The sequence below is a fragment of the Falco naumanni genome, chromosome 2 (assembly GCF_017639655.2).
Source record: "Falco naumanni isolate bFalNau1 chromosome 2, bFalNau1.pat, whole genome shotgun sequence".
Taxonomy (NCBI): domain Eukaryota; kingdom Metazoa; phylum Chordata; class Aves; order Falconiformes; family Falconidae; genus Falco; species Falco naumanni.
In genome coordinates, this window is record NC_054055.1 from 80,613,206 (window position 1) to 80,635,097 (window position 21,892).

The 21,892-nt window shown below is 43.4% G+C and overlaps 1 protein-coding gene across 1 annotated transcript; it reads right to left on the reverse strand.

Annotated features, from left to right (window-relative positions):
- Positions 1-530: 530 nt before the first annotated feature.
- TMPRSS3 (transmembrane serine protease 3) lies at positions 531-20,953 on the reverse strand. The gene is made up of 13 exons (XM_040585214.1): positions 20,835-20,953; positions 19,295-19,436; positions 17,273-17,383; positions 16,266-16,382; positions 14,359-14,482; positions 13,180-13,305; positions 12,403-12,446; positions 11,482-11,647; positions 9,858-10,027; positions 8,117-8,212; positions 6,818-6,960; positions 5,207-5,359; positions 531-3,742 (listed from the first exon to the last, which is right to left on the reverse strand). Exons 1-13 carry the CDS (start codon positions 20,850-20,852, stop codon positions 3,722-3,724), a joined length of 1,431 nt encoding a protein of 476 aa, XP_040441148.1. The 5' UTR covers positions 20,853-20,953; the 3' UTR covers positions 531-3,721.
- Between the last annotated feature and the right edge of the window lie 939 nt (positions 20,954-21,892).

Here is a 21,892-nt window from a genome sequence, read left to right on the forward strand (position 1 = left end):
GTAAATTGTTAAAAAACCCACCTGCCTCACTGGTGTCAATGCTGGGGACCCAACCTGCCATCCTCTACTGGGACAGGAGCTCCACTAACATGAAAGTGTGTGACAAAAGCAACAACACCACCACAAAAAAATTCAGAAGCCTCTGCTTGTGTGATATATATAAAATCAGAGATTAAATGCAATGATCCAGTGTGCTCTTTCAGTTCAGATAAGAAACACTTCCTTGTACATTCCCTAAAGTTTGACTGCTGAAGTGACTCACTTCTTGCTGTCCTTGAAGTAACCTCAGGCTCTGCTGCACTGTGAAACTGCTTCTCACAGGGCTATTTGTTGAAGAAAAGAAATATGATCTGCCTATCTTAAAATGGTACTACACTAACAGAGATACTGGAAAGTGTGTACTGTTCAGGGATCAACCAAGTCTGTCAGCAAAACCAGCACGATTTACAATGCAGCACTTAGAACATAAGATCTCAGTCTGCTTTGTTTGAATGTTGAAGACGGGCAAAAAATTGGACAAGGTAGATCTGTTGAGGGTTTTTTTAAGTTTAATGTACAGTTCTTGAATTTGCATTTACAGACCTATATGAATCTTGCCTGTGAGACAGTCCCTACGAGCAGAGCTGCGTGGCATCCCCACCTCTGCGCAGTGATTGCTTCCTGGTGCAGGACGCATTAACGTATCAGCAACATGCCACCTCTCAGAAAACACTCTGGCTTTCTCAGACACCAAATTTAAACTTTTTTTTTTTTATGCTTATCTCTGTATCTTTGCAGAAATCACCTTCTTATTTGTACATCTCAAGTGGAAAAAAATGAATTTCAGATTGGCCAAAGGAGAGTTTATCCATCTGATGCTTTTCAGAGTGTCTGGGGAAACTGCATATTGAGTAAGTCACATCTGATTCATTCAAACTTATTTGTCTCAGTTTCCAGACTTAACTATCATGATAACAGCAACAGGTGACGAACAGCAAAGGACTTTTTGTTCACATGCTGGACATCTCTTGTGAAGTTATACATTGGATTAGTTTTCTGAGAGTCTGTTACATGTTGATGCAAGTTTTCTCCACAAGCTGTGCATACAAGCAGGTTGTATTTCTAAGGGATACTATGGCTGTAACATAATCCTTTGTTAAAGCAACCATTATTGACTAGTGATCTGAGTTCACAGGCTAGAAGCTGTTTCATCAGCCTTTTTAATAATGTAGTAGATATGCACTCCTCTGTATAAAGATCTTAAATTCTTCCAAGGTGTTTATCATGAAACGCCTAATCAGGATTAGCTAAACTAGAGCTGCCTTCAGCCCCACCTAGTTTGGTGGGCCTCTGTACGTGCATATGGAGTGTAGCCGATTATTTTCCTTGAATAGAGAGAAGAAAATCCAAGGAAAAGGAAAAGGTAACCTGTCATACAGCCTCTTTGAAAAGCTTCTTTACTGTCTTGGTACCAGTTCATTCCAGCTGTAATACTGAGTACCAGTAAAGACCAGCTCATCAATTCCACCTCTCTGAATAAAACAAAAAAGCAATGCTCATGCTGTACAAAAACCTTCCCACAGCAAATGTCTCAAAACCTCATGTACCTTCACCTGAGTTAACACAAAGAAATCTGCTAATATTGTACTTAGATTTCCTTTAAAACTCCTGGCATGCATGTTAATGGCATAAGTTGAGGGAGGAAAATCCAGCTTTAGAGAGTGACTCTTGTATTCTGCCTGTACCTAAGACACCACAGCAAGAGGCATAAAAGAAATCAGAAGAAAGATTTGACTGAGCTAGGTCTGCCCATAAGTGACTGTCATTGACCTGGGTGTCAAAGTGACTTCTTGTTGGGAAGAGTTTGCTAGCTTTCTACATTTTACATCGATTTGTCTTTAATATAAAGGCAGACCACAATGGATACTTATTGTACAGTCTTTTTATGAAAATAGGAATTCAAAAGGAAATTTCATGGATCCTTTCTGAAATACCAAATAACTCCATAAGCTCAGAGAGCAGTGCTCTCATCTCCAGACTGCTGATAATACTAAAACATGAGCCATGCTGGGGATGTGAAAATGTTATGATAACAAACAGTGAACGTTAGAACTCTTCTGAAATTGTCCTAGTTACACAAGGGTTCAACATACTTTGTTTTAATTTTGTCATGGTTCTGTCAAGTTGAAATTTTCCATTTCATTTCAGCTTTTGTGTCAACTTTGCAATAATCCTTCCCTCTTCTTTTTAACAACATGATATTTTTGGAAGTGCTGTTTCCACTGCACTGCAGTTTCTTTAGCTAGGGTGAAAGGTATTGATGCAATGTCCTCTGAGATCAAAGTTTGTGTCCACAGAGCAACGTGGAGGTTGACAGTTCATGCAGGTTTGCTGTCCTGCTGTCCAGGTTTTGACCCGACACATTGCAGTGAGAATGCAATTCCAGTTCCACTAGCGCTTTCTTGTGGCAGTGGTAGATAACAGTGGTGATGCAGATACTGACGTAGAAGCATACAGACTGCATCCAGAACCATATTTCAAGCAGATCAGCAGCACTTGATCAGATTATAAGATCGGTTTGGGCTGATATCAAAGAGTTCTGACAATATTATCCATTATTCACCCTACCTAGTTCCTGGCAATCAATCTAAAATAAACAACTTTCATTCCAGGATTTTTAATAAGGGCAAGTGCAAAATGATCAGGTGTTTTCCAACCTAACAACACAAGGCTGTTATGTTAAAATGGCTTGTAAAACAGGAAACCACAGCGGCACCTCAGACGTTTTGCCCCTTGCCTGGCTGGCATCCGTTCATCAACACCACTGATGCCACTAATAGATGCAAAGAGTGCAGATTCTGTATTGCTCTGTCTGCAGAGAAAGGGAGGGAAAACAGGGAAGGTGACTGAGCACGAGTGCCTTGGTGAACTGCACTACATGATGTGAGCTTGGGGATATTCAATGGCTGTTGCGCCGCATGGTGCATCATAGATACAGCAATGATTTTGGCTCTCTAGCTTATTGAAAGGCAGTAAAGAAGCTCCTTTTCGCTTTCAGACTGTTCAGTAATCTCAGAATTTTTCAGTAAAGTTACAACCTGTGTGTAGCTCATTTCAGAGCTATTTACCACAAGAACAGACCTAAGAATTCAGTTTTTAAGGACTTTGTTCACAGCCACACAATGTAAGATTTGAATCCAGAGATTTTTCCTAACAAGAATTGAACATACTTGCCAAATGCTTGCCAAAATTGCCAACTGCTTGCTTCCTGCTTCTTTTATGACTTCAAAGAAAGCTGCTTCTGGTGGTGCAACAGAGCATGGACTTTATATATGAATACTTTCAGGAAAAAAGTCTTTTTGTCTCTGGTTCTTGGAAGGTAAGTACTAAAATATTAGCTAGCAACCTGATCTGAAGTTGCTTTAGTCTTTTACTCATGGTGCCTGCAAAACTTCATTGTGATAGCTTCCCACGTTATCAGTCTTAGCACTTTTTCTACACGTGTAGCTGACAGTAAATACATATGCCCATCATCCTGCACCCAGCTGCCTCTTCCATCCAAAAGAGGCTAAATGTGCAACAGTTTTCAGTAGGTACAGTTACCAATACCAATAGGGAATAGTAAAAAGTAGTCTGTGAAGGTACAAAGCTCAGAGCAGGTGTCCAGAAGAGTGTGGTGGGTCCTGCTATGGGGCCAAAGCATGATGTGGGTTTTCAGAAGCCCAGCACGCTGCCATTCTCCTCAGGTCTGCAGTTCTTCTCTCTGGGAAGCAAAACCAGTTATGCATCTATTCAAATGCTCATGTTGCTGCCTACTGAACTCTGAAAGGGTTCAATACAATCAGAACTCTGATTTTTTTTCTCCCTCTTGTACTAGGGTCACCAAAGGAATCGCGGGGCTACTGAAGCCAGTTCTGCCAGCTGAAGTCCTTCAGAATAACAGACCACCTCAACAAAAGAGCTGTGGTCCTATTCCCATTGTGTGCACTGTGAACTTGAGCAAATGCCATCAGCAAGGTTCTCAGCCTTGCATGGGCTGATACAGGCATGTAAGACTCATCAAGGAATATGGTTACAGGGGATGGAGGAATATGTTAGTAACAGTGGTAGATACTGCATGCATGGAACACATGTATGCGGGGAGATGAGTAGGCTTTGAAATGGGTTATTTTGTTTCCTCTTGGTTTTTCCCTTGCTGGTTTCTTCCTTTCCCCCCCCCCCCCCCCCCCCCCCAGGGGTGGGCACCTTTTATTTCTATTCAGATTTAATAGTTGAAGTATTAATACTTCTCATACAGTAATGTATGTAGGTCACTGGTACTCCCCCTAGTGCTATAAACATATTGCTTCCTCCCTAGTGGGAGAGCTGGCCAAAATGGAGGCAGCAGAAATTCTGTTCACAATGTTCAAGAAACATCTTGGGAAAGGACATCGACTAATTTTCACCATGTAGTGGAAAGCAATAAAAAACTTTTCTTTGCACACAGGAGACAACCTTTAGCAAAACATTTGTATCCTCCTGAAAGTCTTTACCCTTCTGCAGGGACACCAGTGAGCCAGTGGGACAGCCTGGGGTCTCTAAAATGTCTCTAGATGGCTCTGCTTAGGCAACAAACCCCTGCCTGGGAGTCCACCTGAAACACAACGACTCTCTCTGCTCAGCTGACTGAACCCAGCACCTCCCTGGCAGCACTGGAGGGGTGCCGGCAGCAGAGGACCTGGCCTCTGGAGAACGAGTGGGCCATTGTTGGTCAGGTGAAGGTGGCTGCAGCATCCCCCCGCCTCCTTGCCTCCGCTCTCCTCTCCTTCAAGCCAATGCTGTCTCCCCCCATCACCAATTTCTTTGGCCCTCTCAGCTTCCACTCTCCAGGCATTTTTGTAGCAGCCTCATGGCTTCAGGTAAAGTCCCCTAGCATCTCTTCCCTTGCTCCCCATCTCCTTACTCAGCCCTTTCACACCTCCCTGCTCCCTGCTTTGTGCCTCCAGGCCCCCTCCCCAGTCACTCCCGTGCTCCTCTCCCCTCTCTACCCCTGCTCCAGTGCCCCCTGCATCTCTCTAAGACCCCTGCACTCTGCTCTGCCCGCAGACCTGCACTGGTCCCCAGACATGTCCTTGGGTCAAATGTGTTCATACGACATGATCAGCTGTGACAAATATGAGCTAAACCCTGTGTGGCACAGGTGGAGCAAAGCAACAACCCGAGATGGAGAGACAGGGCAAAACCAGACCTCCATCTGCTCATGGATCCAGTCCAGGAAGGAGGTGGTTCGGCTGTAGACGCCTGGCTTGTTCTTTTCTGCACAGCCCACTCCAAAGCTGGTGGTCCCCACCAACTTCCAGATACTCATATCTTCACATGCTAAAGGGCCCCCACTATCTCCCTGGAGGACAAAGAATTAAAGCAAATGTCAGTGCCCCAGAAAAGGAGGGGAACATCTATTTAGGGGGGCAGGGAGAAAGGCAGAGTCCAGTAATTCAGCACCTCCTGTTTCTGCTCTCTTTTGGGTCTGGGAAAAGCTTATGCTATGGCAGAAGTTGGAGGCTTCTTGGAGGCATGTATTGGTCATATTTTTCTTTCCCCAGGTAGCAGCACAGTACAACAGAAGCAACTTTGAAGCCTGCTATTAAACAACATTTAGGTGCTGGGGAGTGTGCCTGTCCTGCAGGCAGGGCATCGCTAACCTGCAGTCTCCGTGCCGTTGTCTTGGTCTCTCCCCACTGCTCCTAGCTGCTGAGCTGAGCTGAGCCGAGCCCAGGGTCACAACAAGAAGCTTGTACCTCACCCCCTTTCCTGCCTGCTCCTGCCTGCAGTCTCGCACACTGCTTTTCTGCCCCTTCCTAGACACTTTGCTAAGCAGATTTGAGACTCAGCTGACTCACATCAAAGTACTGAAAACTCTCAATTTAATTTGCTGGGGCAGTTCCCTGCCCTATGAGCATCAGAATGAAAAAAGGGGGAATTTGGAACAAGCCTCTGCCTTTGGTGAGTAGGGCTGGTTTTGTCACTTGGAGCAGTATGCTGAGCATGCTGCCTTTGGGCAGCTCTCCCAGGCATACTGACATACTGGGTACATTGCTGAGTACATGTGCAAACAGGGGCTTAAATGAAGATCTGTGTAACTAATGCCTTTGCTTTGTCTTGTTCCATGCATAATAGGGACTAAGCAAACATGAAGTTCCTCCTCAGCCCTTGCTCCATTACTAGCTAGGTGAGTTCACATCAGTGCCTTTGTGGATGAGACCTTGCACAAAGCGGGCACCATCATGTCTCTTTGAATCATCACCACTGCACATTGCAAAGGATCCTCTGATCCATCACTGCTATGAACCCCTCTCCCCCAGAGTCATTACCAGTCCTCTGAGTTACTCAGACACCTCTCCCTTTCTTTCTTCCCCTGCCTCACTCTACTGTCTCCAAAATCACGTGCTTCTGCTTCTTTCTTGATATATGCTTTGCCTGCTTTTCACCATAAAGTTTCTACACCTTGCAAGTCTCCAGAGCTGCTCACCGTGCAGTGCAATTCAGTGCAGTGCAGAGGCCACAGCCAGGGCAAAGAAAGGATGGCACTGTGCTCTAGCGCATGCAAGAAATTTAAAAATGTCTTAAGTAAATTTGGCTTCAGAAATAGTAGATATGGTCCACAGAAGAAATATAAGAAGGGAATTGTAGCATATGAATGCATACACAGTCAGTGATCGATACTCATGGTAAACAGGAAATGGCACAAACCCAAATGTTTGCCCAAGAAAAGCCTGGGAGTGCCTTCTGATAACTTATTACTCATGTTTTTCCATTGCTGCTGTTAATGAGCACAACTGAAGTTTGGAAACTTCCATACCTGGCAGGTGTCTACCCCTCCCTTTAGGAAACCAGCACAAAGCATTGAAGGAGTTATGATTCCACCGTAGACATCCCTGTGATTGCAAATTGCATTAGAAATCAGAGGAACACCTGCATAATTCATGGTGTCAGATGTATCACCTGTTAAAAAAACAACCAACAACAACAACAACAAAAAAAAAAACCAGAAGAAAAAAACTACATCCTTGAAACTAATTTCTAATTATAAACATAAAATGTTTCAGTATGTAAAGAATCGGCAAGCAAGGGCAAAAGAAATACAGTTAAAATGACAATAAAGTAAGGCAACTGTCTCATCGCTTCCAGAATCCAGTAACTGGTATCTCTGTAGAGCTCTGGATTATCGCAGTATATATATAGTATAAAGCTGTACATTATATGTTTCTATTCAAAACTAGACAATTAATGACACTAATGAACTTAAAACTAGTAGGACACTATCTTCAATACTAGTGCCAAAATTTGTTTCTAATTTATTGCCTGTTCTGTTAGTCAACACATGATCTGCAAAGATCTGATTTATTTTATAAATATTTATTTTATCTTATTTGGAGTCTGAGTGGATCATTTCTACAAATGGGAGTATGTGCACAGTCCATTGTCAATATATAGCTGACACTTTATGCAGTAAATCTTACTTTCATTTTTTCCCCACCTTTTGCTAAAACTAGCTGTAGGTCAGATAACATGCTGTTCTTGTTCTTTGAACAAGAACATGTTGAGTGAGATGAAGGAAGAATAATTAAAAACAATGACATGACAATTCAAGCATTTTGTCATGAAAGTGATTCAGTATATATTATTGATTAACACGACCTGTGAGTAATGGTAAAAAAATATATATATAAACGACCTTTTCTTTGTGACATTATTCACAGATGCAATTTCTACATCATCCAACCTGACTGAAAATGCATACATGCTTTCTCTGGAAAAATGGAGGATTGATTCTTGCAATCGTGCTGTGCTTTCTACGCTCAAAGTCATAAAGGACACAGCCTGTTTAACTGAGGCTGAGTACAACATTGTGAACAGGTTTGCTGTCTACATGTCATTTTCAGCCTTTTCACAGGGTGTACCTATCCATTCCTTGTGAAACGGGTTTGTATAGCACTTTTGCAGTTTAGAGTGAGCATAATACTTAGGAATATGTCTTCTTTCCTCCCCAAGATATTCCAGAAAATTTAATGTTGAACAATGCTCCAGCCAAATCCTGTATTTCCTGTATGTGAGATGTTTTCATGTAGTGTAATCAACAGGAGACCAGTTTAAATACCTCCTTCTACAGTTGCTCCCCATCCTGATATCCAACACATTTTCCCTGCTGGGAAGTGTTCGCCAAAGTTAGGCAGACAAATTGGCTCTATGTGACCTATTAAAAAAAAAAGACAAACAAACCAAAAAAAAAAAAGAGAGGGAAGAAAGAATCACTTTTCAAATTTAGCAAAAAATGGTATGCCTCAGTAAAACCTGAGGACTTGTCTTGCAGTGGACTTGTTCTGAACACAACCCAGTCCCCACATAAATAGCCTGGCAGTTCTGCAGGTCTTTTGCCTTGTGGCAAATACCTTGGGTTTGAAACGGTACCTACACTAGGGCTCGTTAGTTTCAAGTATGAAGCAACAGAAGGAGGTGTTGGCAGGTCAATAAATTGAAGAATGAGCAACAAGCAATGCACCGCATACGCAGCTGATGGACAGATCAGAGGCCCCACAACACCCTGCCTGGGCAAAGAAACGGCACAACTGTATGGCACCTCCTAACAGATGTGTGGAATGGCATGTACAAAGAGCCGTGTGTGCACATCCCTGCACTCTTCTGAAAGGGCAACAAGAGGTCTGGGCTGCTTTTTGCTTCCAACCCACTGGCTCATAGACTTTCAGTGCCTTTGCGCTCTGGGGCACTGAATACCGTGCAATACGGTCAGTGTTTGATGCTTGCAGGGACAAACCGTGACGTGTCAAGATGAGCTGGCACTGAGCAAAGGGAGGGAAGATGCAAGGTATTACTGGGTAATTCCTAGTGGTTCAGTTCTCCACAGTGCAATGACCCCAGCTCAAAGCATCAAGCCCCCAGCGTGGAACCTCCAAGCCCCCTGGGCTGCCCCAGCCTCCCAGGCATAGCAGGTGTCTCGCTCAGGGATGGAGCCATTACTGTTCTTGACAACCTCCCAAACTTATCCCTGAGCAAAAGAAAACAGCTCTAGCTGAGACATAAAACAAAGCAAGACCAAGCTTAATGTTAATTCAAAGTGGAAGTTTGAAGTGTTTCAAGAGAATTTATTTAGGAACTGACAATCTAGATTCACAGAGAGCACCAGATCCCCCTTGCAAAGAGCTCACAGTCATTAGAAGGTGTTGGCAGGTGGTCATTTAAATTCATACTATTATACGCTATTTCAATTCACTCTATGTGTCAGCTGTAGGTAACATTCTGCTGAGAAAATAAAAGTCATTTTCATTTAAAAGCATAATTATATTTTAATTACCTTTTCTTCTCTTTGAAATTTAAGCTTGATTTTCAGCTTTGGACACTGCTGAATCTCCCCCATACCCACAGAAAGGACACAATAAAAATCTGTGTGACCTCCAAGTAAAACAAGGTGGGGTATTTATTTTAGATAGGGAAAATATTTAGAAATGATAATGTTAATGTTTGCCTATTATTAAATTCTTTCAGTAAGTGAATGGACTGGGAATACTTTGCAGAGCCCTATGACCAAATTGTTGTTCTCTGTGCCCAGGTATAGAGTACAGAGGAGTTCCCGATACTGAGGCTGAGGGGTTTCTGCCGATGCGGTCTGAACAGGCATCACTGCCTTGCCATCGCAACTGCAGACTGGCTACATCTGTGCTGCACATCTCTCATTGCTTTTAGAGGCAGTGGGGATCCACTCGACAGTTCTAGGTCAGGCGTAGGGTGCCAACAGAAATTTCCCTGTCTATACTAGGAAAGACCCTTCTCACTTTTAGCTAGAAAGATGAGAAAGTCAATTGAAAGCTAACAGAAAGATTTACCATTGAGAGCAAGTGGTGCCGCCAGTTTCATCAGTGCTATATCATTTCCCATTGTCTTGGGTTTGTAATTTCGATGGTATATAATTTTTTCCACTGAATATGGGTGAACCTGGGTGTCTTGATGAGTCACAAAACCAACCTGCACACTCCACGAGCTCGGCAAGTAAAGGCTGAAACGAAGAGGTAGGAGAGAGTGAAAAATCTTAAAGAAAAATCTCAGGTTTTCTAGCTGTCCTCTGAGCTTATGAGCCTCGTAAGGCTCCACAGGCAAATGCCTACAGTCTGCTGTACTTGCTTACCTATGTTAATATTGGCTATGTTTTGCGTCTATTGCAAAAAATGTAGAATGAGTGACTGATCTTAGTAACACACTGGGTCACTTGTATTTTACCTCTGTAGTTTTCTACAAATATACGAGTTTTGCACTGGCCTACCTGTCTGTCCTCCTGGGTGACCCCACAGCAGTCAATGCTGCTGCTTGGCACCCTTGTGCTCAGCCATCTGGCTAGATCAGCAGCACTTATGGAAGGTGCTTCTGCCCCCAGTTCATAAGCAGCCACATCTTTCAGCCTGCGGCACATGAGCAGCTCCTCTTCTGGCCTCACCCCATAGGGCTAGCAATGGGCTGGCATCAGTGCTGGGAAAAGGCTTCAGGCATGTGGGTTGTGTTGCCAGCTCCCATCCTGCATCAGCCTTTGAACACACCGCAGCCAACTGGGTTGTGGGGATGGAGCCAAGGACAAAACTCCTAAAATGCTTAATTCCCGAGTAATTGTTTTTGTGGCAAGACTGGAATCTGCATAGGATCTAGGGGTGGGATTCATCTCTCCCATCTCTTCTTGCTACTGGGTATAAAAGCATCCTACAGGACTTGCTCAGAAGCAGGCGGGTATTGTGGGTGCCTAGAAGTGGTCAGAAAAATCCCATTTTAGCTGTCTAAATGTCTTTGGTGAAAGTGAGCTCGAGTTTGTAAGAGTGAGAAGAGCTGTCCTGCACTATTGGCCATAAACAGACAACTCATTATAAATAAGAGAGAAGGCTGTGTTTATAACAACGCAAAGGATAGGAGTGGAAATAACTGTTTTAGCATCTATTTACAACTCAAAGACTGCTTCAACAGCATAAAAAGGAACAGTATGTGGTAAAGGGCACTAAGCACGGCACAAGTCACTACCTACCACAACTGGAAAAGGATTACTTTAATCTATTTTGGAGCTCCAAATTACCAGAGCAGCCAAGCCCAAATTCCTCCTGAGCTTTTAACTCACACACAATGTACAGAAATTGCAGATTGGGATACCTAAAATCTGGTGCTTAAATATTTTAAGCTGCTTTCCCAGGAAGCTGGGAGTGCCCAGGTTATCTGAAAACTGGGGGCCCTGATTTGGATCACGTCTTGGGGAGACTTTTTTTTCAGTAAAGACTTGCACTCATGCAAGGAGAGAGAGAGATGGCTTAAATGTTATTGAGCAAGCCCATGAAATAAGGATAACCCGATCTCTCCTTCAGTTCATTTTGAAGAGAAATCACAGTGCATTAGCCCTCCACTGCAGTGGCCCCCCATACAGACCCGCTGCAAGCAGGGCCAGTGGGACACCCCGAGCAAGATGATTTAGGGACTTACTCGTAGACACAGTGGGCAGCTGTGATGATCCAGCGTGGGGTGATGACGGACCCTCCGCAGAGGTGGTGTCCGTGAAACTGCAGGCTGACCTGCCAGGGCCATTGCCGGGGGGAGGATGCATTGCCCCCCACAATCCGTGGCCCATAGCTGGCCCGTGTCCCGCACGCTGCCAGAAAGCAAAGGTTACAGTCCACGGAGGAAACAGATTCATGTGTTTGGTCACCTTCAGCCCCTCTGCTCCCAGACTTGCTGAGGCCGGGAGGTCTCTGCAGCAGAACCAACCCCATCCCCATGGCCCACATCTGGGGCTGCTCCCAGAGGTTTCTCCTCCTCCCTGCCATCCCTGCAGCATCGTGCCTGGCAGCCTGTATGGGGGCTGCGAGGTTCACGTTTTCTCCCCTGCAGACGTAGTGCTCAGCTGAGCTGTAAACTCCACCACTGCACCCTCCTTAAACATACAGGGTCCCAGGGGCCCACATAGGCAACCTGAAGCATCTCCTATCCCCAGTGATTATTTTGATGCTGGTTTTTGACCTTTTCATATTCCAATCTGAAAACTAGCTGATACGGAGAGGTGTGGGGTGAAAGCTCAAATGTTAAGACAGAATTTCCTATTCACCGCTGAGATGGCAGAGTTGGAATTACACTATCAGTCCATGGGTTCAACTCCCGATCCTTAAACATCTACTTCCTACTACATTCTCACCAAAACGCTCCTGATACCTGATGTTCCCAGTCTGCCCTTTCAGCCTATGCTCACTTTCTGAAATTCTTTTAAGCTTTGTATAATAAATATTGTTTTTCTTTTGTGTGATAAACCGGTGTTATAGTATGCCCTGAGTACACAATTCCACTCAACTCTTGCCATGCAGTGGATGAAGGACAGTTTCTGATTTTATTTTCGTTTTTCTTGATTCTTACCCAAACACTTTAAGATGATCACATTCCCAGAAGTACATTCCTCTCTAAGACAAAAAGACAGTGCAGTATTAGCTTCAATTCACAAATACTGGGACATTTTTCAGTATTGTGTCATCTTCCCGTACAGCTATGTGCACATAAATATAAGTAACTCACATACTGAAATAGGTACAAAGTCAGGTACTCATCCAATCTACTCAGGGCATTTAGCTGAAATACTTAAGTTAGGAGCTTAAATACCATCAGGAGCCCGCAGACCATATGCTGCCCTGCTGAAGAGCGGTTCACTCTTCGGCAAGGGGAGGCTTATCAGTGATTTTCAACATGTGATCTGTAGTCTCCTTGGATCCATAGCTTGCTTCTCAGTGAAAGGTAACTAAGAAAAACAAGCAATTGTCAGGAGGAAGAAATGGACCGTAAAGGGTTCATAAACCCACTGGGAAATATCTGGGGATCTGTAAACTGAAACAAACTGCTTCACAATGGGAAAAGCTAAGTGCCTGGTGCCTATCCATTTGCAAAAAAAGGAATCATGGGACAAACAGGCTTTTCAAATAGCTCATTTTAAAGCCTTTGTTGACTTTAATGGGCCTTGGATCAGGCTCTTAATTTGTACTCCAGCAAGACTGCTACTGAACCTTGGTTTATGACACATAACACCATCAACCACTTATGAAGTACTACATGCCTGAAAAACAGGCAACAGTCTTAGACCGTTACTAATTCTCCTTCTATTGATCGCTTGCTTTCTGTCAGGATGAGCACGCTGAGGCATACCTGAGGTTTGTTGCATTGTGCAGGGATGTCACTTGATCAGCTGATAACCAGTGGCTGAGGGATACAAAATGTCTTTGAAACTGTTTTTCAACTGCAGCCACGGGCAGGTAACCTGAACTCACGTAACTGCAAATAAACCATAAACACAGCTTCCTCAGACAGCATTTCAGTAATCTGTTTAAATAATTCAGTGGTTCTGCTAATGAAAACCCACTGTAGCAACCACAATAATTGAATTCTGATACTTGATAAAGTAATCTTATCCTCCCCAAGTAATACTTCTTATCACGTGCATGTATTTTTGCCATAATCATGCATGGAAGTCATACATGCTGAAAGGAATTTAACTGGCAGAGAAAACAAATTTTAATTCTAATATTCCAATAAAGCTTTTATTGTAACTGGCTGGCACATTTCCTGAAGTACTAACAAGCTCATTGTATCCTTTTTCTAGAGTTATGTTTTGAAGCAGGGAGGATGAATAATTTGTAATTTTTTCTTTTCTTTTTTTTTTATTGAACAATTGAGATGTATTTTGTACTAAAGGCAACAAGAATTTCTTCAAAAGAAGCTTTATACAGTTAACTATAAAGCGCAGAAATCAGAATGATGCCATTGTAAGAAATAACATAGCATCATTGCAAGCCACAACTTCAAATTCTTTCTTAATTGTGTGAAAGTTTGTGAAACAAATGGTCCTTTTTCAAGAAGGGGATCAATCCAGTAAGAACCGCCTTACTAGGTTATTCTCTAATTGTGAGGTGGTTCTTAACTCATAACAGATGTCATCACATGTATTATATATACAATTTTCCTACAGATAAAGTAAAAGAAATGGAAAATGCTCAGATGTTTTTTATTCTCATATGTTTACAGCCTTTCTGACAGGCTGTAAGCTACTAGAGAGACGAGTAGGATTCAGGCACCTGCACCCCATAGGGAAGATTTAACCAAACCACTGTATTTGGCCATCACTGAGGATTCATAACAGTGCACAAGTATTCAGGACTATTTCCCACATCATCCCAAATCTCCTGAACCATATAATTCACAAAGGTGTATTGATAAGCCTTTCTTTCTTTTAAAGCACAGACTAATACAAGGTTTCTTTAGAAAGACTGAAAACTTCAGAGTTTGTTCAAAATGCCAAATAAAGTTTCTTCCATTTTGTGTTCATACCTTGAGAAACCCAGGTGTTTGCAGGTAGTATTTCCATACTCTTCTTTCCAGTCATCAGAGCAGACCGTTCGCCAGGACCCAGAAGTGAACACCTGCAGCACTGCTTTCTTGCCACTCAACCTGACTTTGAGATCCAGAAGAACAACATGAGTTGTGAAGAAGAACTATTGGGTACACAACAGGTGCACAACAGTGTCCGTGCAGCATGTGGATAAATGTGGCATACACATTTCTTGGCTCACTGAGTTTTTACTGCTTGACTTTTTCATTACTTGGATGCTTTGACAGATTTTTCTGTGCTTCCCCCTTCCCCTCCCTGCCCCTCCCCCTTAAGGAAGGGAACCAAGGCACACTGAGCTAAAAGAGCCAGGAGAAAAAAGTCTGTGCTCATGGGAATGGATGGGGGATGCTAGCTCCATCTGTATTAAAGAAGGCTGCCTTGCCCTCTGACAAGCCAAAGCAAGTTTTGCTCATTGCAGTGAGTTGGAGCTTCAGATGCTTGTCACCGAGGAAACCTACAATCAAGAAAACTGATGAAAGGTGGTTGGCACCTCCTACACTGCACAGTGCAATCAGAGAGGCGGGTGCACTTGCATGCAGACACCTCCAAGCTTCCACAGAGTTTCCTATCTGCTTCCCTTTTCTGAAATGGGGCTGGCATGTCTGGGCTGAGGAGCATGTAAAGGCTGGGGAGAGGAGAGGTGCACAGGTCAGGAGCTCAGCTCCCAAGGATTCCTTCCCTGTGCCAGCCAGGCTTTGCTCAGCACAGCCCTTCCCCTGCAAGCTGGGCTGCCCCTGGCCAAGAGACCAATGGAGAAATATTGCAGGAGGCCCAGGTACAGAGCCACCACCCACCACCCTTTGTCCTGCATGTCGCCATGTCCTCCTCGCCCCTGTGCCCCACACCACAGCTGCTGCCAGGGTGCAGAGCCCTGGATGAGCAGGAGGCACCTGGACCTGGAAAACGGCACATCTACGTGGTCTGCCCAGAGAGAAGGGAGGTCACTGCTGGACAGGGATTTCCTACAGGCCCATAGGCCAGTGTTATGGCAGCACAGAGGCAGACAAGAAAAGCAGACATATTGCCCACAAGCTCCACAGAGGCCTGAAGACTCCCTGGGGAAAACACGCAAAAGGTTGAAAGCATTGTGCAGGGTTAGCTGGGGCCAAAAGCTCATTCCTCATATGGCACAGATGGAGACTTGTGCTGCCTCCTTACCTGTAGGTACAGGAGTCAGAATTACAAGTGCACTGATCTAAAAATCAGTTACTTTGTTTACTAATACTAGTAGAGTCCTTTCCCTCCAGTGGCTGCAAACACTATAGTCATCTTCCATAGCACAGGACAGGAAGGGACCATTTAAAACGTCCCTGTGATGCCTGAAACCATTACAGAGAGAAACTCAGACATGGGGCCATACATTCTATACATGAAGCAGCAGACTCCACAATACTCAATGCACAAAAGGCAGTGCTGATCTCTCCTGTTCCCACATCCCTTAAGATAATATTAGGCTTTTGCAATCTTCAGAACCAACACAGTGCAACTGTGTGCTGGTGAATACAGAGAGTGCTGTATACACACACCGTAATGCAGTGATGGTGTACGTTGCAGGCAGAGGAAACGCTAGCAGTCATAAAGCATCTAGACTTCTAATGGAGAAACATGCCCAATACGGCAGTAACAATATTCAGCAGTCATCACATTTGTCCTAAGAGCAGTTTAATTTCTCACAAGCTGTAAATCAATACCTCAGAGAGACTGCCCCTCTGAAGTGGTGATTTAGATAATACATTAGTCTCGATCTTTCTTGTCTCACCCGAAGTCTTTACAACATGCATTTCTTGATAACGTGCCAGATGCTACAGGAGGAGGTAGGAGGGATTTATAATCAAATTTAAATTACCACATCCGTACTCATCCTCCCCTTCTTTACAGTTGAAGACACCATTGCACCTGGCTGATTTCTGGATACACTTAAAGGATGATCGGCAGCGAAACTTCCCAATGCAGTTGTATTGGACTAACAAGAATGAGAGAAAACAGGGTGATGAAAACACACTTTGATATTAAATTAACACTTCTGACTTCCATTATCTGGCCAGATTTCTCTCTTACTAAGGAAAAGAAAACTCCTGTACTCTAGGAACTTTTGAAATGCAACCTGGAGGTTGCTACTCGGTGCTGCTAAACTCATCCATTAGTAATGACTCGTAGGATTGGCCAGCCTTGCTGTCTGTGCTGACCCCTTCTCAGCTCCCTCTACCAAATTAATGTTTCACTCCAGGACAAGTTTCTGCCTGGTGCCTCAGCCCCGCAGCAGCAAAGCAAGTAGACCCTTGCAAAATACAGTCAGTGTGCTCTCTTCCTGAGGGGATGCCTCAACCTCCCACAAGCTTATCCCTGTTGCAGGCGTGGAGGTACTGCTCTAGCATCAACATATTTGGCACCTAGACCTGGACAGGTCACACTTCCCAGTCACAACTAAACTCATTCTGCCTTTTCTTTTCCTTTGCAGAAACTGTTCATGATAGGGGAAAGTTCTTTAATTCTCTGACAACTAACTTAAAGTGAATTACAGGACAAAAACAGGGTGTGCACTACCTGAAGCCTCCCTCAGTTTCTAAACTCTTAGCTCACCACCCGAGAGGAATCGGTGAAGTTTTACTGGAGAAAGGTTTCATGGAGCTGCAGGTTCCCACGTTGTAAATATTACACCAATCCTCTTATGAGTGCCAGATCTGTTTTATCCCTACATGTAAATAAAATTTAAAGCCATCACATCAACAAGATTTTTTATTTCATCAAACAAGCCGCAGCAGTAGTTTAATTCCATTCTAAGTAAAAGGCTCATGAAAAATTAAGCATTTGAATGGTTAAGCGAGAACTTAATGAATAACTAATTGTACTCACCACCCAGGCCAATGGCAACTGCTAGGATTACTGCAAGGAATAAGCCACAGATATATGGGAAGTATTTTAGAGAGAGAAGAACATGGCACACAGAAGGTGGTTCGATATCTCCTAGAAACCAAACAGAGAGGATAGCTTCTGTGAAGTTAAATCAGCTTGAGTTTGCAATGAAAAAGATTTATCTAACATTAAACTAGATGGCAGTATATACATTTCATGAGCTGACCTGACCCAGAGGGGTTCAGATCCCTTGACTCAGGGGCTGAGAACACTGCAAGTGCTTTGGGGCTGGCTGCTGCTCTCAGACATCCCTTCAGCATTTGCCCCACAAGTGGTCTGAGTCACATTCTTACAAAGCACCTGGCGTGGCCTCAATGCAATGAAGGATATGAGCTCTACATTTTATTTTCATGGGTTACATCACACTGTGAGCTTTAGAAGTATACAAACACCTTTCCTGAAAACATGAGTCCCAGAATAAAAATTAAATTCAGACCTGGTTTGTTTGTGTAATCAAACCTGTGTGCAGGATACAGGTATAATCTTTGAGGACTTCAGAACACTCAACTGGACTAATAAATTCTTTCAGTGGAAGTACAGAAGAATAAGCTAGTTTGAGTCTCCTCCATATGACCGTTCCTATCTGTGATGCCTCCTGACTCTTGCCGGTACCAAGCCCACAGTCCCTGTGCTCCCTACAGCTGTTAGCCCCAGCTGGATGCTGCTCTGAGTGATGAGCCTGGGACAACAAAAATCCTGGGATGAGGCCAGAGGCCACATAGCTCTGTCTCATGCACCAGGGAGCTAAGTCACATGCACAGTGCATTCCGGCAGAGTTGGGGTAGCAAAGGCATGGAAACAGAGCCTAAAGATTTGAACAGGAGCAGGGATATTAGAGAAAGGCAGGACTAGCTAGTAAATAGGTGTTCAAGACAAAAAGGAGGAAAGTGACTGGTCCTTTTGGACTTGGAAGTAAGGTTAACTGAAAGTGATAGAAAGCTAAATTTGCAAAAAACAGGACCCCCAAACTGGTACTGGAAAACAGCGATCTGTTCCAAATTTTGCTATAAAGACAAGGAGAGGACTGAGCAATGGCTCAAGGCTGAGCATTGAGTTCTCAATGAAAAAATACTATTCTGAAGTTAAAATATTCATCATTAGTAATTGCTGAATATATTTCATGAGCTGGACTAGTCCTGCAAACAAGCCACCTCCATAGCTGACCCCAACATAGTGGTATTGTCAACAGTTCACTTTTTTCATATGTATTCTGATATACAAAGAGCAAACTATGAGAAAATGGCATACACAGCTCGGTCTTGGGTACACACTGGAACTGACAGAATCTTGTCTTCAATTTTAATTCATGCTGCTCTTCACTCTCTCATTCTTTAAGCTTTGAATTTGAGATTGCCAGACACTTATAATCAGTCAAGAATGAGGAGTGTCTCCCAGGGCTTATAGACTCATAAGAAAATCCCAGCCTACACAGACTGTCAGCAACAGCTGAGTAGCTGGTTTTGGCAATGGAGTGTAGACCAGAAAATAGACAGCTGTAGTAGCTAATGGACTAGAAAATTAAATTGCTCTATCTTCATCCTTGATGCTCAGCCTGCCTCTGTTGAAGCTATTTTTGCCATGAAACCTATGGGAAACAGCAAACGTGCATGCTATCCCTCCAAGGCTGTATTGTGTATTTGTTTTTTTAGTGGACCAAATGCCAGGTTGGTAAAATTTCAAGTAAGCCATTCAAAAATGTGTCTGGGAAGTGTGAGCAAATATTTGCTATGTGGCTGAAGTGTGTGAATAATCTGGCTATGAAAAATGCTTACATATGCAAGCCAGCCAAGGTGTCACCACCTCTTAATATGCTGGCAAACCTCATGGCTGGGGAGTGAGGTTGTGTTTCTTCTCCAGGTGATTCCTTTCTCTGGCTGAGTGGGCAAGCATGATTTTGCAGGGCTAAATACCTACATTATCCATTTACATTACAAAGATCAAAAAGCTCTGCAGTGTCCCTACCAGATCCATCTGCAGTGGGGTCCACTTTTGCTTGTGGTATGCAAAAAAATCTTTTGAAGGAAAACTCAATTTCTGACACTGGTGGTTCATCGTCTGTAACAGAGATGATTTCAAGACTTCCAGTAGTGGGAGTCTCTTGTACCTGTCTCAACAGGAGAAAAAAAAAAGAAGAAAAAAAGAAGATAATCACCTTGCAAAATGTTATCATAGAATCATAGAATCATTTGGGTTGGAAGGGACCTTTAAAGGTCATTCTAGTCTAACCCTCCCTGCAATGAGCCCCATCCAACCTGACTTTGAATGTTTCCAGGGATGGGGCATCTGCTACATCTCTGGGTGACCTGTTCCAGTGTTTCACCACCCTCACTTAAAAAATGTCTTTCTTATACCTAGTCTAAATCTACCCCCTTTTAGTTTAAAACCATTACCCCTCATCCTATTGCAACAGGCCCTATTTAGAAAGTCTGTCCCCATCTTTCTTATAAGCCCCCTTTAAGTGTTGAAGGGCCACAATTAGGTCTCTGCAGAGCCCTCTCTTCTCCAGGCTGAACAACCCCAACTCTCTCAGCCTGTCCTCATAGCAGAGGTGCTCCAGCCCTGGAATCATTTTTGTGGCCCAGCTCTGGACCTGCTCCAACAGGTTCATGTCTTTCCTGTGCTGAGAACTCCAGAGCTGGGCACAGTGCATTATGTATCTAATGTTCGTGAGAGGAGCTCTTGTAATAAACTTACCAGCAAACTAGTGAAGTTAATTTTTGTTTAAATTTGTCTAAGCACTATAGCTACTTTTAATAACTCACACTGGGGGTGTGAATCCATCCCCTGTTCTTTAATTGCAATAGGAAACAAGAGAAAGACTAAACAGTGTATGACATCCACACAGCACCTGGCAGGATCCTCATGCAGGGGCCCACTGAATTTTACTCCATAAAACCTTTGATCGCTTTCTACACAGTGAAAAAGAATCAAAATGGGCTACGCTAGAATTCAAGGTTAATAGATTTGAAATGCTAATTTCTGACTCCAGTTCTACACACTGGTACTGGCAAAAGGAATCAGACATTTGAACTCACAGGGGTGTGAAATAGGTCCAGGTTTGTTAAAGACAGTGGAGCTGGTAAGCTGTAGAAGTGGTGGGTTTGTAAAGTCAGTCCCAGAAAATGCTTACAATGACACATCTTAGGCGAAGAATACATGTTTTGTCTACGACACTATATCTTTAAGTCACCTGGAATATCTTTTCATTTTTCATCAAACAACTGCAATAGGGTTTCTACTCCTTCATTTGATAAAATTTAACGTACATTTCAATGAACATAAATTAAATTTTACATAGAATCTGCTAGCTTTAAGGCAGAGAAAAGGACAACTTACTGTGCATGATTTTTAAATATTAAAAAAAAAAAAAAAAAGCCTTCTAACTGGTGCATAAGTTGTCCACCAGGAAACAAAACAGCGTTGTGAAGTACACTACACAAAAGCTAAACACTGATGTGGCATTTATTCAGAGGATATCACATGCTCCCAAAGTTTCACTCACCTCTTCCTGAGAAGTCATAGTTAAAAGCAAAACTATTTTCCTTCTTCATTATCAAAAGAAACCAAAAAGAAATTCTGAGGTTGCTAAGCCAGTCTGCTCTGGAAAGGTTTTCACTGAGCTGCCCGTTCAGTCATCTGTCACATGTGGCATTACGGCAGCATCCCGTGTAACTCAACCTGGCGAGGGTATCAGGTAGCCCCTGATGGCATGGCTACGGAAAGGGGAAGATAAAAATTCAGCACGCTTTTTAATTAGCCTAAGAGCATCAGGTAATATTGTAGCATTTGCAAACCTTTCTGTAACCTCTCAGCAAAGGAGCAGCACAAATTGCACAGCCTCATGCTTGCTCGTCTTTTATCAAAACTCGTGCAGCTGAGGAGCCTGCAGGCAGCTGTGGGTGGTGGAAGGCAGAAGCCCCAGGTGCATCATCTCTTTGGCACACAAGGCCCACAGGCTCACCTTGTCTTTGTTCACTTGATTTAGCCTTCACTGTGTGCTTGCAGCAAAGAGCATGCTTAAAGACCCATGTTATAGTTATGGATAACTTTTATAATTCAATATTGCACAATATTTTGGAAGTGCTTCGAAAGCAGTATCTCTTCTTTCTGAAGTATCAACTTATTCATACTCTGGGATTTAGAAAATTAAAATATATGCTCAGCTTCATAAAATGCTCAAGAGTAGTAAGAATTTGGCTTGGCTTTTTTTTACTAAGAAGAGAGAAAGAGGACAGAGGGGAGGCTGTAGGGAACAAGGAGAAGGAGAGATGAAGCAAAAAACCATAGCAGTGTAAGTGAAACAAGGCTCCTGAAAGGCCAGGGAAGAAATGAAGGTTTTCCGTGACAAAATCCATGTTCCTGGAACATGGCTGTGATGAGGGAAGCTGTTCAGTTCCTTTGCTGTGCATAATGGAAACTGGCACTTCCAGAGGAGAGGACGCCACATCATGATCCTGTTAACTGTTCACATCTAGCCCATGACATCAAGGGTTCATGATCTCTTATGACAGTCCTTCAGCAGCCTTCCATGGAAATGGGGAACACAGGGGAACACCTTCA

Excerpts from the sequence above, each read along its gene's own strand:
- TMPRSS3 (XM_040585214.1), bottom strand. Across the intron at positions 8,213-9,857 it reads GGCACCACTTGCTCTCAATG|GTCACATAGAGCCAATTTGT; the intron begins GTAAATCTTTCT and ends TTTTTTTAATAG. Across the intron at positions 3,743-5,206 it reads GGATCCATGAGCAGATGGAG|AGAGAAGAACTGCAGACCTG; the intron begins GTCTGGTTTTGC and ends TTTGCTTCCCAG.